The 15393-nt window shown below is 40.2% G+C and overlaps 1 protein-coding gene across 5 annotated transcripts in view; it reads right to left on the minus strand.

The window, feature by feature from the left end:
• TPR (translocated promoter region, nuclear basket protein) overlaps positions 1–15393 on the minus strand; it is a 247582-nt gene that overhangs the window by 190361 nt on the left and 41828 nt on the right. For all 5 annotated transcript variants that reach the window (XM_030205416.1, XM_030205413.1, XM_030205412.1 and 2 more), the window contains exons 9-11: positions 10403–10490; positions 9117–9257; positions 2155–2246 (exon numbers count right to left, since the gene is read on the minus strand). In XM_030205416.1, coding sequence (XP_030061276.1) covers positions 2155–2246; positions 9117–9257; positions 10403–10490 — 321 coding nt within the window. The remainder of the gene's footprint in view (positions 1–2154; positions 2247–9116; positions 9258–10402; positions 10491–15393) is intronic.

A 15393-nucleotide genomic window follows, 5' to 3' on the forward strand; every position in this document is an offset into this window, starting at 1 on the left:
AACAAATGTTTTTTGAATGTAAAATTTTATAACTAAGAATAAAATAAATAAACCAATAAAAATTAACCAATTAAGAACATACACAGACATGCAAATTTGTAAGATTAACCACTTTTAAATGTAAAAATATCAATAAAAACAAACGTGCACCTTTGTTAGTGTGATAAATATAAAACATTCAAAACTAATAAAAATAGACACTTATTTGTCAGGTAGGGTGTGGATCAATTCAATCAAGTAGTCTTAGTTTCTGGATACAATAAATCTGGTGAATCAAGCATAGGAATTTACAAGACACCTCAGTGAGCAACAAGTAAATCAGAGGCAATGAAAATCAGCTTGGGGAAAGAATATGAAAAGGCCTTACGAGAACATTTTCTGGGCCCTCTGCTGTCTGGTACAAGAACAGAATCCTTGTCTAGTCTGGGATGAGTGAAAGGGTAGGGGATACCTATGCCTTTGCGAGTAGTAGGATCTCTTATTGCCTACTGCTGTGATACTTCCTGGAAAAGGAAACTAGGTTGGAAGTAGGTGTGGAGAGGGTCTTAGAGGTGTCACTATGCTGCTTGATAAAAGAAGCAGCTTCATGTACCTCATCTCCAAAGAGATTCAGGGAGCCACAGTCCCTTGAGCTGGCACCAAGATCCATATATGTCCGTGTATTTTCCACAGTCCTACCCTTTTGGCTGCTAGCCTGCAATATCTTTAGCTCTTTCCTTAAGAATAGTGTTGAAAATCTCTGCTATAATGCACAGTATGGCGGTTTTGTCTATTAACTGCAGCGATTTTAATGAGGACACACTGTTTTTGTAGTCTACCTTGTTGTTGGTTTGAATCTTCATGCTCTTACTACAATTTTAGCAATGCGTGGAAGTTCTTGTTGTTTTTTTCAAACATTTATACAGGAGATTTTATCATCACTGACCCCTGACACAGGCGTAGATACAAAGAATCACAGCCTGTGTCGTGTCTATTCAATAAAAATCTCTCGTTTGTTCCAGTCCTAAAGGCCCTTTTGTGCATTTCTTTTGCTGTTACTGCACACTGTGTCACGTAAGTACATGCTGGTAGGATGTTATGCGATAGGTTGGCACAGCATTCTAAAAATGTTTTCTCCAAAAGGCTCCAATGTTTGACCTTACCTCTCAGGGGACACTGAGGAGTACATCTTAGAACGTTTGGCTCTTGAAAGCGGATTCGCCCATCGTGGAATGATGAGGAAGTTGATGCTTTTCATATCTGGGAGCCTTTGTATTATAAAAATGGGGGGAGGGGTGGAGGGTGTCACATTCTCATATGTATCTTCTTCAATATTTTGTGAACAGGCACTGTCACAGCTTCCTTGAGAGGGCTGAGGAACTGCAGGATATCTGATGTTTCTGCAGTGAGTGCCTTCTCAATCTCTAACTTAGATGGGATGGCCTAAACCATCTTCCTAACTCAAATGAGAGCTCCTCTAGTGAGGACTTCACTCTCTCATGAGATGGGGAGACAGGCAGGCACAAACTGTGTATATCCATGATGAATATGATCCTGTTGAACTGGGAGGACTTTCTGAAACTGCAGGGGGCTTTTAGTACATTTCATCCAGAAAAATAGATGCTGTGAAACCAATACGACTCAGTGTTGAAAAGTACTTGAACAGGAGTTTGAGACATTAAGAAGCCTATACTGAACTGATGCAAAGAAATAAAAGCAGCTTTTTAAAAAAAGACCAAAAAACCAAAGTAAGGAAAGCTGTTGGGATGCATGCTGCATGATGGTGCTAAAAATTAAACAATTTGATCAAAAAAGTTTTAAATCAAAAATATGTCAACGACTCCATGGAAAATATAAGACTAGCTTGGTCCTGTGTGACAGTAGCAGGTGGGAGATGACGCACATACTTAGTTGAACTGTCTCAAAAGTTCTATGGTTTGGTACTGGAGAAAAGCTTCCGTATGGGGCTCCATTAGATGATACTACCCATGATGTGAAGATTAGCATATCCTGCTCATCTTCAGAGCAATGTTTTGGGGTTGTTTTTTTTAAACAAAACAAACAAAAAAAAGTTTAGAAATAAATTATTGTAAGGTGTACCTTGCACGGGCAGGATCAAGCATGAAAGTGAGGAACTTCATTCTACATAAAACTGAGGAATAAGCTGGTTCCTACCTCAGTTAATTTCATTCCAGGTTTCACCACCTTGGCTACAGCTGCAGCAGTTGGAGACATGGCCGCCAGCTCTTCCTCAGACAACATCGCTCCTGTTGGATGGCAGTGCTAGTTAAACTACATTTTGACTTTCTATGCAAATCTGACTGGATATTGGCATACATCACAACTCTAAATATTTCTTCTGAGTTTATAAGAAAGCCAACAAGCTGTGATCCTCTTTAGAGGTGTTATCATCCAAGCAGTATGGGTATACCATAAGTGCTGTCATCTGACAAACTAATAAAGGATATGCTGGCATTTTGAAACCAGCTACAGAAATATTGATATTCTAATTTACAATACAAAATGATGTCAAATATTTCACATTATTCTCCAAGCTTTTACAAGTAGTGGTACATTCATTAAACTTATTTTTCACTTAGAAAGAAATGGAAAAAAAAGCCTATGACATGAAAAACAAATCAAAATACTGAGCACTGTTACTTCGAGATCAAAACGAGACATGTGCTCAGTGAATGGCTCAAAGATTAGGAAGCAAATCTTTGCAGAAGCAGATGTTTAGATAATTTAGATGCCAGTAGAAGAAAATATTTTTGTTTTTGCTACTTTGCTTACATTTATTTAGCTTTAGTTATTCTATTTATTAACTTATTTTTCTCTTCTGAATTTGCGGCACCAAGTAACCTCTCTTGTGATTATGCTAGCCCTGGTATACACCCACAGATTTTAAGACGATGCCCCCCCCCCCCCCCCAAAAAAAAACCACCATCAATATCACATCAAAATACTACTGAACTAGAAAAAAAATAAGTTTCAAACAATAGAGCTAAACTAGAGCATTTATTTTTATCTAGAAATATAGGAAAGAAATGTAATTTTTTTTTTAAGTATTTTTTTTAAATATTACATTTGCATTCAAATCACTGGAATGTAATAACTATATCCAAAGGAAACAAGGGAAAACAAGGAAAAAATTAAAAAGCTTAATTTAATCCAAAAGAGCCAAGAAAAGAAATTTATATTCTCAAGGGGAAAAAAAAGGCTAAGAGAACTAACATCCGCAGCCACTGTTACAGCATTTTCCTTACTTGTGCTAAGATATTATATCATTGCTAGAGAAGGAGGAAATAAAGTCTAACCATTTTCTGGGTGGTTCAGAAAAAATATAATTAGTACCATCTAAAGACACAACTTCTACAGGAAAATGTTAAGAGGAAAGTGACACCCAAGAAAAGTAATCTAAGCCTGAGGGAAAGCAATTTCTTCCTTCTCTTCTGAGGATTTCTAGACATTTGATTCCAAAAAACATTACATTAATATGACAAAAATACAAACAAAATATATTACTACTACTACTTATCATTTCTAAAGCGCTACTAGACGTATTATTCTTATCTGGTCCTAAAGCGAAAGTCACACGTAGTCTAGTGCAATCAGATATCGCATCTAGGAAACTTTCTCGGAACGGAGATTCAAAGCTGTCTGGGATCTCACTAATGGTCTCTCTACATCAGAGCACCTAACCCTGTCCCACACAAAAATGGAGGTAGCCCCTTCAATACAATCCGCAGAATTTCTTGCAGATACTTCTTTACCATATCCACCAGCGATATTAAACGGGATTCTCTGAAGCTGAGGAACCGCAAATTGTTCATCCTAGTCTGATTTTCCAAGTATTTCAGCTTATAAGCTGTAGTAACCCTGTCTGATATTCATCACACAAAAATCCTGGAGCTCCCCCACAGCTTCCTCCAACACTTCCCAATGAAACTGTCTCAAGCTTGGCTTTCAAGAAGTTTGTATTTTTAATAAAAGACTTAGATATTAGCTGAAGAGAAGTATGCAAACCTTGAATAACAGTGATCATAATATGATCGGTTTTGATATTGGCATTGAAGGAAGTGAAACTAGGAAATCAAGTACGCTAGCGTTTAACTATAGAAAAGGTGATTACGACAAAATGAGAAAAATGGTGAAAAAAAGACTGAAAGGAGCAGCTCGCAGAGTAAAAAACTTGCATCAGGCGTGGATGCTGTTTAAAAACACCATCCTGGAGGTTCAGGACAAATATATTCCACGTATTAGAAAAAAGGGAAAAAAGACTAAACGTCAGCCGGCGTGGCTAAACAGTAAGATAAAGGAAATCATTAGAGCCAAAAAACAATCCTTCAGAAAGTGGAGAAGAGAACCAACTGAAAGTAACAGGATAGATCATAAGGAATGCCAAGCCAAATGCAAAGCGGAGATAAGGAGGGCAAAAAAGGACTTTGAGAAGAAATTAGCGTTGGAAGCAAAAATACATAGTAAAAATTTTTTTAGATACATTAAAAGCAGGAAACCGGCCAAAGAGTCGGTTGGGCCGCTGGACGAAAATGGTGTTAAAGGGGCGATCAAGGAGGACAAAGCCGTAGCGGAGAAATTAAATGAATTCTTTGCTTCGGTCTTCACCGAGGAGGATTTGGGGGGGACACCGGTGCCGGAAAGAATATTTGAAGCGGGGGAGTCGGAGAAACTAAACAAATTCTCTGTAACCTTGGAGGATGTAATGGGTCAGTTCAGCAAGCTGAAGAGTAGTAAATCACCGGGACCTGATGGTATTCATCCCAGAGTATTAATAGAACTAAAAATGAACTTGCGGAGCTACTGTTAGAAATATGCAATCTGTCCCTAAAATCGAGTGTAGTACCGGAAGACTGGAGGGTAGCCAATGTTACTCCGATTTTTAAGAAGGGTTCCAGAGGAGATCCAGGAAATTATAGACCGGTGAGTCTGACGTCGGTGCCGGGCAAGATGGTGGAGGCTATTATTAAGAATAAAATTGCAGAGCATATACAAAAACATGGACTGATGAGACAAAGTCAGCACGGATTTAGTGAAGGGAAGTCTTGCCTCACCAATCTAATGCATTTTTTTGAGGGGGTAAGCAAACATGTGGACAATGGGGAGCCGGTTGATATTGTATATCTGGATTTTCAGAAGGCGTTTGACAAAGTGCCGCACGAAAGACTCCTGAAGAAATTGCAGAGTCATGGAATCGGAGGTAGGGTATTATTATGGATTAAGAACTGGTTGAAAGATAGGAAGCAGAGAGTAGGATTGCGTGGCCAGTATTCTCAGTGGAGGAGGGTAGTTAGTGGGGTCCCGCAGGGGTCTGTGCTGGGTCCGTTGCTTTTTAATGTATTTATAAATGACCTAGAGATGGGAATAACTAGTGAGGTAATTAAATTCGCCGATGACACAAAATTATTCAGGGTCGTCAAGTCGCAGGAGGAATGTGAACGATTACAGGAGGACCTTGCGAGACTGGGAGAATGGGCGTGCAAGTGGCAGATGAAGTTCAATGTTGACAAGTGCAAAGTGATGCATGTGGGTAAGAGGAACCCGAATTATAGCTACGTCTTGCAAGGTTCCGCGTTAGGAGTTACGGATCAAGAAAGGGATCTGGGTGTCGTCGTCGATGATACGCTGAAACCTTCTGCTCAGTGTGCTGCTGCGGCTAGGAAAGCGAATAGAATGTTGGGTGTTATTAGGAAGGGTATGGAGTCCAGGTGTGCGGATGTTATAATGCCGTTGTATCGCTCCATGGTGCGACCGCACCTGGAGTATTGTGTTCAGTACTGGTCTCCGTATCTCAAAAAAGATATAGTAGAATTGGAAAAGGTACAGCGAAGGGCGACGAAAATGATAGTGGGGATGGGACGACTTTCCTATGAAGAGAGGCTGAGAAGGCTAGGGCTTTTCAGCTTGGAGAAGAGACGGCTGAGGGGAGATATGATAGAAGTGTATAAAATAATGAGTGGAATGGATCGGGTGGATGTGAAGCGACTGTTCACGCTATCCAAAAATACTAGGACTAGAGGGCATGAGTTGAAGCTACAGTGTGGTAAATTTAAAACGAATCGGAGAAAATTTTTCTTCACCCAACGTGTAATTAGACTCTGGAATTCGTTGCCGGAGAACGTGGTACGGGCGGTTAGCTTGACGGAGTTTAAAAAGGGGTTAGATAGATTCCTAAAGGACAAGTCCATAGACCGCTATTAAATGGACTTGGAAAAATTCCGCATTTTTAGGTATAACTTGTCTGGAATGTTTTTACGTTTGGGGAGCGTGCCAGGTGCCCTTGACCTGGATTGGCCACTGTCGGTGACAGGATGCTGGGCTAGATGGACCTTTGGTCTTTCCCAGTATGGCACTACTTATGTACTTATGTACTTATGAATAGCATCTCATATGGATTCCACAGTCATTAAAGCTGGTTTTAACAATACACCAGGACCTTCAGAAGCAGATTCTTTATCCCCCGAGATGACACCTCTGAAACCATGTTGCTCCTAACCTGACAATGTGCTTAAAGGTAAAGAAGTTGTGGTGGGTGCTTCTTCTTAATCAAGGGACTTGGCTGAAGTGATAGCAGTCTTCTCTTATGGTAAATCCCAAAGTGCTCTGGCAACTCCAGAGCTAGAAGGGAATACCCGACACTTAGTTTTCTTCTTACCCATGAAGGGAGTCAAGGTATGCAGCGAAAGAACAGGGAAATCATAATAGCCCTGACAAAATAGCCCTAGACAAAAAGGTCCCTCCCACAAAATAACCCTTGACAAAATATCCCATCACAAAAATAAAACTAAGAACTCAAATAGAAGTAAAAAAAATATATAAGCAACGTGATAAGTAAAAAAAAAAAAAATAAAATATATATATATACACACACAGACAAACTTGGAATATAAACTTCCTTAAAGTTTCTGAAGGCACTCAAAATCAGCTTCCTTACCCTAAATCCCCGTCCCATCCCCCAGCTCAAGTTTTAAGGGATTAGGCAAATTAGAGATTCATGCTGCATTTCAGCATAAACCTTTTAATCCAACTTTAAATTAGATATGGCCAGACATTTCTTTTTCTCATCCACCATGGTTCACCGTGTTCATCTCTAAACAATTCAAGCCTCAAACATGAATTGATAGATTATAATAGCTAGAAAGAATGAGATTAAATGGGACCCAAGTTCTTCATGATCATATTCCCAACGGTGCATATTTTGTCCAATGCATTCATTCAAAGTGAAAGTCTAACAGCAAACTGATGTTAATGCTACCAGTTTATTTCACTCACAATTTTTGCGACTACCAAGGCCTCTTCCTTAGGTGACCTACTACCACCATACACACTATCAAGGCCATGCACTATGAAAATCCTTTTGAAAGACGTGGGTAACATGGAATTTATCAGCTCAAGTTCAGGTTAATAAGTATTTCACTTCAGCTCAAGCACCAACAATTTTTTTTGCTTGCCTCAATCAGGAACTTACACGTTTTACCGTGTTTTTCTACTCTCCACCACCTCTTCATAAAACACCCCAGGTGAGACAGATCTGCATAATCAGTGTTCCTGCTTATAAGTTCCAAGATCAGATCAGTTCAAATTTTCAGGATTAGTGACTCCAGATAGATTTTGATTGGTGGAGGAAATGCTGGGGCATGCCGAGTACGAGCTTAATCCGTCAACATAAATATTCTACAGAACTAATGGACATTACCGAGAAATTCAAGAGGAATGATGCGCTATTAAGAGAAAAACATGCATTAAAAAGGACAATCAATCAAGGCTTACCTAATAGAGAAATCACTTCAGGTCTCAAAGCAAATCACAGGAGTGAACCATCAAACAATGCCGAAAAGTACAAAGGAGTCATACACATGCATGAAAAATAGGGAAGTATCATGCAGGAATTTTATCGTGCAGCAGAGATTAAAATATTGGTAGTAAGATGGAGAGTTAGTAGTGTATGTAAGGAGATGACAAAGCCTGCACACTTTAACACAAGTCATACGGTACGTGAGCATTGCCTGATTGGGCCATTTTGTCAAGGGGTAGTATGTCAGGGGCCATAATGTAGGCTGACTGTTTTGTCAAAGACTATTATGTTGTGGGCTTTTTTCGTTAGCTTTTTTTTTTTTTTTGTCAGGGCTATTTTGTGTCAGGGCTTTTTTGACCCGGTACCCCAGTCTTGATGCCATCTTGGTTTGTAGTTGATTTTTTTTTTTACCAATACTAACGGGATCAGCTCTGTGTAAAGAACAGATAAAGCAACAAGGTGGTATTTCTGCTCTGTGAAAACCTAACAATTTTTTTTTTAGTATGTAATCGATTCTTTCAAAGTGTATTTGGAGGAAATATCTGTTCACATGCTATGTAGTTTTCCCACGAGTAAAAAACGTCAAGCTGCATTAGACAGTTTATCTGACATTTCTAGTCACTTTAAAAGCAAAGGTGTATAGGATTAACTTTTCTTAGCTATTTTTCTTTGTATTTTTTAACCTTTGACTATGTATTAAAAGGATTTTTAAAAATTTCTCAATTTGTGTTTTAGCTGTACCGAATAGCATATTTTAGTATTCAGTCGAATACGAATAATTAACAATATTACTCAGTCCAATACCAAATATGAACAACAGGCATTGAGCTTTAACATTACTAATAATAAAAGAAGCAACGTAGGATTTAGCAATGTAGAGCCTCGGATTATTCGTATTTGAATTTAAATCGCTATTCCGCCAAATACGAATAAAGCATTCGAGGCAGATTCAAATCCGAATATTTGGTACAACCCTAATTTGTGTTTATTGATTTCTCTCAACAAGGTGTTTGATTTTTTTCCCCGTGTGATTTATTTATACTTGGAAATAATAAAAGTATACATTTTTTTCTAAAAAGACATTTATCTATGGGGCATTCTAATATTTAATATGCCCACCTTGCAAAGCTAGCAGTATATGGTCTCTCAAAAAGAGCTCCAAAGGAATTTGAGAGATTTTCATATCCTGGGGGTGCAAAACCAGCCTAAGCACATTTCAAAAATATACTACTATCATACAATTTTCTTGGATTTAGCTGTGCTACAGAAAGGCAGAAGAGTGTTAGTGGCTCTGGCACATCTATAAATGAGTTGGAAATGTTACCTTTGCGTTTAGTGGCAGAAAGCAATTCATTTGCATTCTCCAGTTCCTTCTGCAGTTTCCCAATTTTCTCCTCTAGTTCCTTCACTCTCTTATTCTTAGATACTTCCATCTCAGTCAACTGAGTCTGAACTGCTGTGTTTGCTAGAAACACATCAACACAATCTGTAAGAAGCTCAATAAATACATGCTAACCACATCATTCAAATGATGAGAAGAAAAACATTTATAAAACTGCCAAAAACAGAGTCACATCCAGTAGCATACCAAGATTGGGGCGATCCGCCCCGGGTGCAGGCAGCAGTTGCGCGGCTGTCTGCTCTGCCGGTTCCCTGCCCCTTCTGACATTACTTCCTGTTCTGGAGTAGGGGACCAGCGAAGCAGACAGCTGCACGACTGCTCCATGTACTCCCAAGGTGGTGAGGATGATGCGTTTCGGAGGGGGGGGGGGGGGGATGATACGTTTCGGGGGGGGGGGGGGGGGGGGAGATGAGCATCAGGGGGAAGGGGAACAAGCGGCGACCCGCCCTGGGTGGCAGCCAACTTAGGTACGCTACTGGTATCATCATAAAGATATGGTTGAAAAGATAAACAGGCTCATCTCAATTTTTCATGTTACACCTGCCCACATTGCAAAGAACATATCCCAACTGCCATTCCCAAAACCTGACCACTTGTAAGATCTCTTTTATCCAGGACAGTCCTTTTTATCTTCTTCTATATAAGTAAATTTAGTTAAAAAATGTTTTAATATAAAGAAATGCCATCACTGTGGAGAAAAATCTCATGCAGGTAAAGTCTCTGAAAATACTTACAAAAAAGGGCAAAAAACCTTGCAGCAAGTTAATAATCCACCACCTTTAAGGGGAAATAAACTAACTCTACCTCATGTTCCTCTCATTTGGACCAGCATGTATAGAATATTGGCCCTTCTTTGCTCCTAGCACTATGCCCGTGTTTCAAGATAGCAGCATTGATTACGTATTTCAAAATAACAACTTCCCAATTTATGACTTGGTTCTCCCCTGGCTGCTGAATCATCATAATTCCACACATGGAACTAATAAAGCCTTATTTTATTTTAGATGCAAATAGGGCAGTTTACTAAGTCAGAAGCAATTGGTACAACAACAAGTCATCACTAGAAAGTATTCCAGGTATGTTTGTTTCACTACAGAATTATTTATTTAGTTCCATGCCCTTCTGCTGCATGCTTAAGAGTGTGCTACATTTTAAAAGCATGGCGAATCTAAATTAGTAAGCAATTCTAGGTGATAAGCAGCTCCTACCTTCTCCAGCCTCTTTCAGAAGTTTGTGCAGTTCCTCAACAGCCCGGGTTAGCTCTGTGCTCCTAGCTTCGGAGTCCTCAGCTGCACTCTGAACACAGTACAAAGAGTGTTGTTACATCATGCTTATTTTGTGATATGCAGAAATTACTATTGCCCCCTCCCTCTAATGAGTATCTGCACTTTCACAGACAGCACCATCCAATGCTCCCTCTCCAGAAGTCCACGTAAGGGAAAAATGTAGTCTTACCTAGTTTCCTCTCTATGAATCCAACCAGACTACTCAAAAATAAATGAATTATGCCCCTCAACCAGCAGATGGAGACAAATTTAAAAAGCTGTGAGACATGGCCTACAAAAAAGGTACCAAGTGGCTACATCTGTAACAAAGCAACATCAAACAAATACTCCTCTGAACAATCCTTGAAGGAGGGAATCCGGAATCCAATCCCCTCCTCCCAAATATACACTGGAGAAAACCCAGAAGGCTCCCTGTTGTTGTTCTCCATTATGAACTGTAAGGAAAAAACTGAAACCACCATCCAACTAAATTTTATGCTAGGGTGTGTCTCTGGACTGTTGGTTACCTCAAGGAAATAGCAGGTAAGACCAAAAACTTCTCTTTCTTTTCATCCACCAGAGCAATCCTGAATGAATGGGATATAATAAAACACTGGATGAGATGAAGAAACACCTGCTCTAGGGCACCTAACCTACAGTGCTTAGAAAAAAACGCAAAATAAAAATCAAGCTGTGGCTTTACAAACCTTAACAGGAGAAATCACAGGGGATTCTGCCGGTCATTAACAAACTTCTAGTCAAATGTACCTTAACACCCCTAGGAAGCATAAGACCCTTCAGAATATGCTCTAGGGCATCCAGCCTACAGTGCTTGGAAAAAAATGTAAAAAAAATAAAAAAATAAATAAAGCTGTGACTTTACAAACCTCAACGTGAGAAATCACAGGGGATTCTGCCCAAGTTGTTAAACTTCTAGTCAAATGTACCTTAAGACCCCTAGGAAGCATAAGACCCTTCAGAATGTAAGCTAATTCTATAGCCTCTTTAAGCCATCTCATAATATTCACTTTCATAGTGGCTTACCCCATTTTTCTGCACCAACCACCACTAACAATTTGACTTGTGAAAATAAGCCACTTCTACATAATGTAACAGTACTCTATGCACATTCAAAAAACAGAGAAGACAAAACTCATCTCCACATTATACTGCTGAAAAGGTGGCAAAATATCACTTGATTGACAAGGAAGAACGAAACTTCCTTCAGAAGAAAGGAAGGAATGGATTGTTGCAGCTGTCCTGGTCTTGCCGAATCCGAGTAAGTGGAACCAACCTTTCAGCCATCGTGCTGTTACTTTCTTTATGGTATGCTGTGAGGTCTTCGTTTGTCTTTATATATAGTAGGTTCTCAAACCTGATTGGCTGGGGTTTGAGGTGATTTCGGTGGGAAAGTCTGTTCTCACAATTTTAAATTCTAGCAGAAATGAGGCTAGAACTTCATTGGGACAGTTCTGACTTGGGGGGTGGGAGATAGCCCACCTCTTCAATGTCGCCTTCGGCACCTAATCACTTCATCTCTTCTCAGGAAATCTCATCTACCCCACTTGACATTTCGTCCTTTAGATTGTAAGCTCTTCTGAGCAGGGACCGTCCTTATTCGTTAATTTGTACAGCGCTGCGTAACCCTTGTAGCGCTCTAGAAATGTTAAGTAGTAGTAGTAGTTTGTACTCAGCATCAGTCCTTCTTGCGCTAAATTTATTTTGGATGAGCCCTTTGTTTCCATTGAAGTTATTAGGGGTGTCTTGCTACCTCAACTGGCTCTTTGATTCTTCTTGGCCACCAATGATCTTCTTTCTCTAAGATTTGTGTGTCCTCAAATCTAATCGTATGACCAGTTGCCTTAGCATGAAGTGCTACAGCTGATTTTTCTGTGTTGCAGAGCTTGTGGTGGCTCTTATGCAGCCTTTCCTCTACAGTGCATCTGGTTTCGCCAATGTACAATTGGCCGCAATTGCATGGGATTTTGTAAACTCCAGGGGTCTGGAGCAGAGGTAACCAGTCTTTCACATGTGTGAGTGTGGATGCCAGCTTCTGTGGTGCACTACAGGCTGTTTTGATGTTATTATTTAGCAGTTTTCCTATTTGATCTGTCACTCCTTGGACACAGGGAAGCAATATCAGTTTTTGTTCTGTTGTGGAATTGTCAGCTAATGGTGGTTTCACAGGTTCAGTTTTCTAGAAGTTTTAGGACTTGAGAAGTAGCCCTTTTTCAGTAGCTATTAGCTAGGAATGTGTCCCGGAGACTGTCCTTTTCTTTCTGAAGATTGTCCAGGTCACAAACTCTTAGTGCTCTGTTCACTAGTATACTTAGGACACCTCTTTTTGTGGCTGGACGGTCATGGGACTCTGCATGCAGATTAACAGTTGGTATGGGTGGGTTTTCTATAGCATGTATTCCAGGCTTCCATCTGTCTGCTTTCTGATCATTATGTCCAGAAAGGGAAGGCATCAGTTGGTCTCAGTCTCCGTGGTGAATTTTTTGTTGGGGTGGCCGCTATTCAGATGGTTTAGAAAATCAGAGGCTTTTCTGCCTATGAGACCAGATGACAAAAGTGTTGTCTAAACAGCAGATCCACAGTCTGGGTATGAGTTTGGCACTCTCCAGTAGGGTGGATTCGAGAGGGACCATGAATATGTTAGCTAACACCAGGAAAAAGGGGGAACCCATCGCTGTGCCTTCTGTTTGGGCACAGTACCATTCCCAGTACTGAATGTTGCCTTTAAATAGAATGCTGCTAGGTTACCCCATTTCATTGGTAGTCCACGTCTCTAGCTTCTGGTTTATGACCTTGACTACATCCACTGGGACTTTGGTGAAGAGGTAAACTACATAAAAACTGACCAAAATGTCTGTGCTGCTTAGTCGCAGGCCATTAATGATCTCTATGAGATGGGTAGAATCTCTGACATTCAAAGCTACGTCATCAATTAACGTTTTTAATTTGGGGGCCAAATAGCATGCTAGAGGGTGGGTTAGAGAACTGGAGGGAACTGTCCAAAGAGATACCCCTGCTTCAATAAAATGTAGAAAGATCAAAAGAATAAGGCTAAGAGCTTCAAAATCTGCCTAACTGAATAGACGCTAACCAAGTCCACCACTTTTAAAGCACACATCCTCATATAGAATATTGTGTACAATTCTGGAGACCATATCTTCAAAAAGATATAAACAGGATGTAGTTGGTCCATTCTTTTTGCAGCGATGCTGGGGTCTGGGTTGGGAGTCTCAAACCAAATAATCCGTGTTTCCCCTGAACCTTACTATTGATACTGTACTCTTTCCTATTGCCTGGTTTTCCTTTTGTGGCATGTCTCTCTTTTTAGATTTTAGTCCTTTTTGTGTTCCCCTTATTCTTCCCTATATTACTTTTACATTTTAATAGATGCTTGTTTTCTCTACTGGCAGTATATCAAAATAAATTGAACATTGATCAGTAGCAAATGCCCAATGTCCAGCACACCTCTATGCAGACATGGGCCTTCGCCAGTAGAAGGAAACCAGAATGCCCTACTCTCCACTGCACCAAAAAAGGCTGACAAAATATTACTGCTGCTATGACCCATTCTTCTGTGTCTGCCTTGTCAACTCCTCTAACTTGCAGCAGACCTCTTATGGAGCCACATCTTCCTCTTCCCCTCAACCACTAGCAGCACTACTGTTCTCAGAAGAAAAGCACCCTCAAAGGCAGGACCCTCATTACCTCAAGATGAGTAAAGTGGTATAGTAGCCATGTTAGTCAACTTTTAAAGGTAATAAACAGAAATAAAACAAAACACAGAAAATACCTTTATTATTGAACAAATTTAATACATTTTTTGATTAGCTTTCGAAAATAACTTCTTCAGATCGGAAATAAGCAAATGTTGACAAATATCGGAATATATAAGTGAAACACAAAAGCATTCCAATGACAGTCTCACAGGAAGAGGGAAGGTAGGTTAGGTGAGAAACAGGAGGAGCTGCGTCGGTGAGAGACTGGGAGAGATGGATGGCTGATAAGAGAGGGGCTTGCTGGGAAGAAGCATCAAAACTGCTGGACATCCACGAGTCATGCAGAGCCCCATGCGGTGCTCTCTATGCACACGAACTCGCACCAGAACTTCTGGACATCCATGAGTTGTGCAGAGGCCCACGTGGTGCTCCCTATGCACACCAGTTTCACTTGGGTTGGATGATAGTGGGTGACATCTGTCTTAATCGAACAAGGTTAAGTATCAACGTATTTTCCACCAATGTCCTATAAAGTGGGCACGCCTCCCTGTTCTAACCATGTACCAACCTCCTAACCACTAAGGATGCTCCCGTTCGAAAGGAATGGAGCGTTGACCTGACACACTGCAAAACAGTCTCCTCAGCAGATTTAGAAGAGAACCTGGGAAAATCAGTATTCCAGACCACCGAGGATGATGATAAACCTGTCTTTATAGAAGATAAAAAGTTCCTGAACATCATGATCAAAGAGTTCAGTAAAGTCGAACAGCTGGGTGGCTCCCCTCCCATAAGCCCAAGACTCAACTCCCAAACTTTGTCACTCTCTTATCAACCATCCATCTCTCCCTGTCTCTCACCCACCCAGTTCTCCCTGTTTCTCTCCTAACTTACCCCTCCCTCTTCCTGTAAGACTAATTGGAATGCTTTTGTGTTTCACTTATATATTCTGATATTTGTCAACATTTGCTTATTTCCGATCTGAAGGGTTACCTTTGAAAGCTAATCAAAAAATGTATTGTTTGTCCAATAAAAAAGGTATCATCTTATTTTCTTTTCTCTGTTTTGATTTATTTCTATTTATTACCCCAAGATGATGGAAGAGAAATTCAGAGAACAAGAAGCAGCTGCTTCTGCAGGTGTGTTCGCAGGGGACAGATTACTATTACTCTCCGACTACACCAACAGTTCAGAGAGTGAACC

Source organism: Microcaecilia unicolor, chromosome 6, assembly GCF_901765095.1.
Source record: "Microcaecilia unicolor chromosome 6, aMicUni1.1, whole genome shotgun sequence".
Lineage (NCBI taxonomy): Eukaryota > Metazoa > Chordata > Amphibia > Gymnophiona > Siphonopidae > Microcaecilia > Microcaecilia unicolor.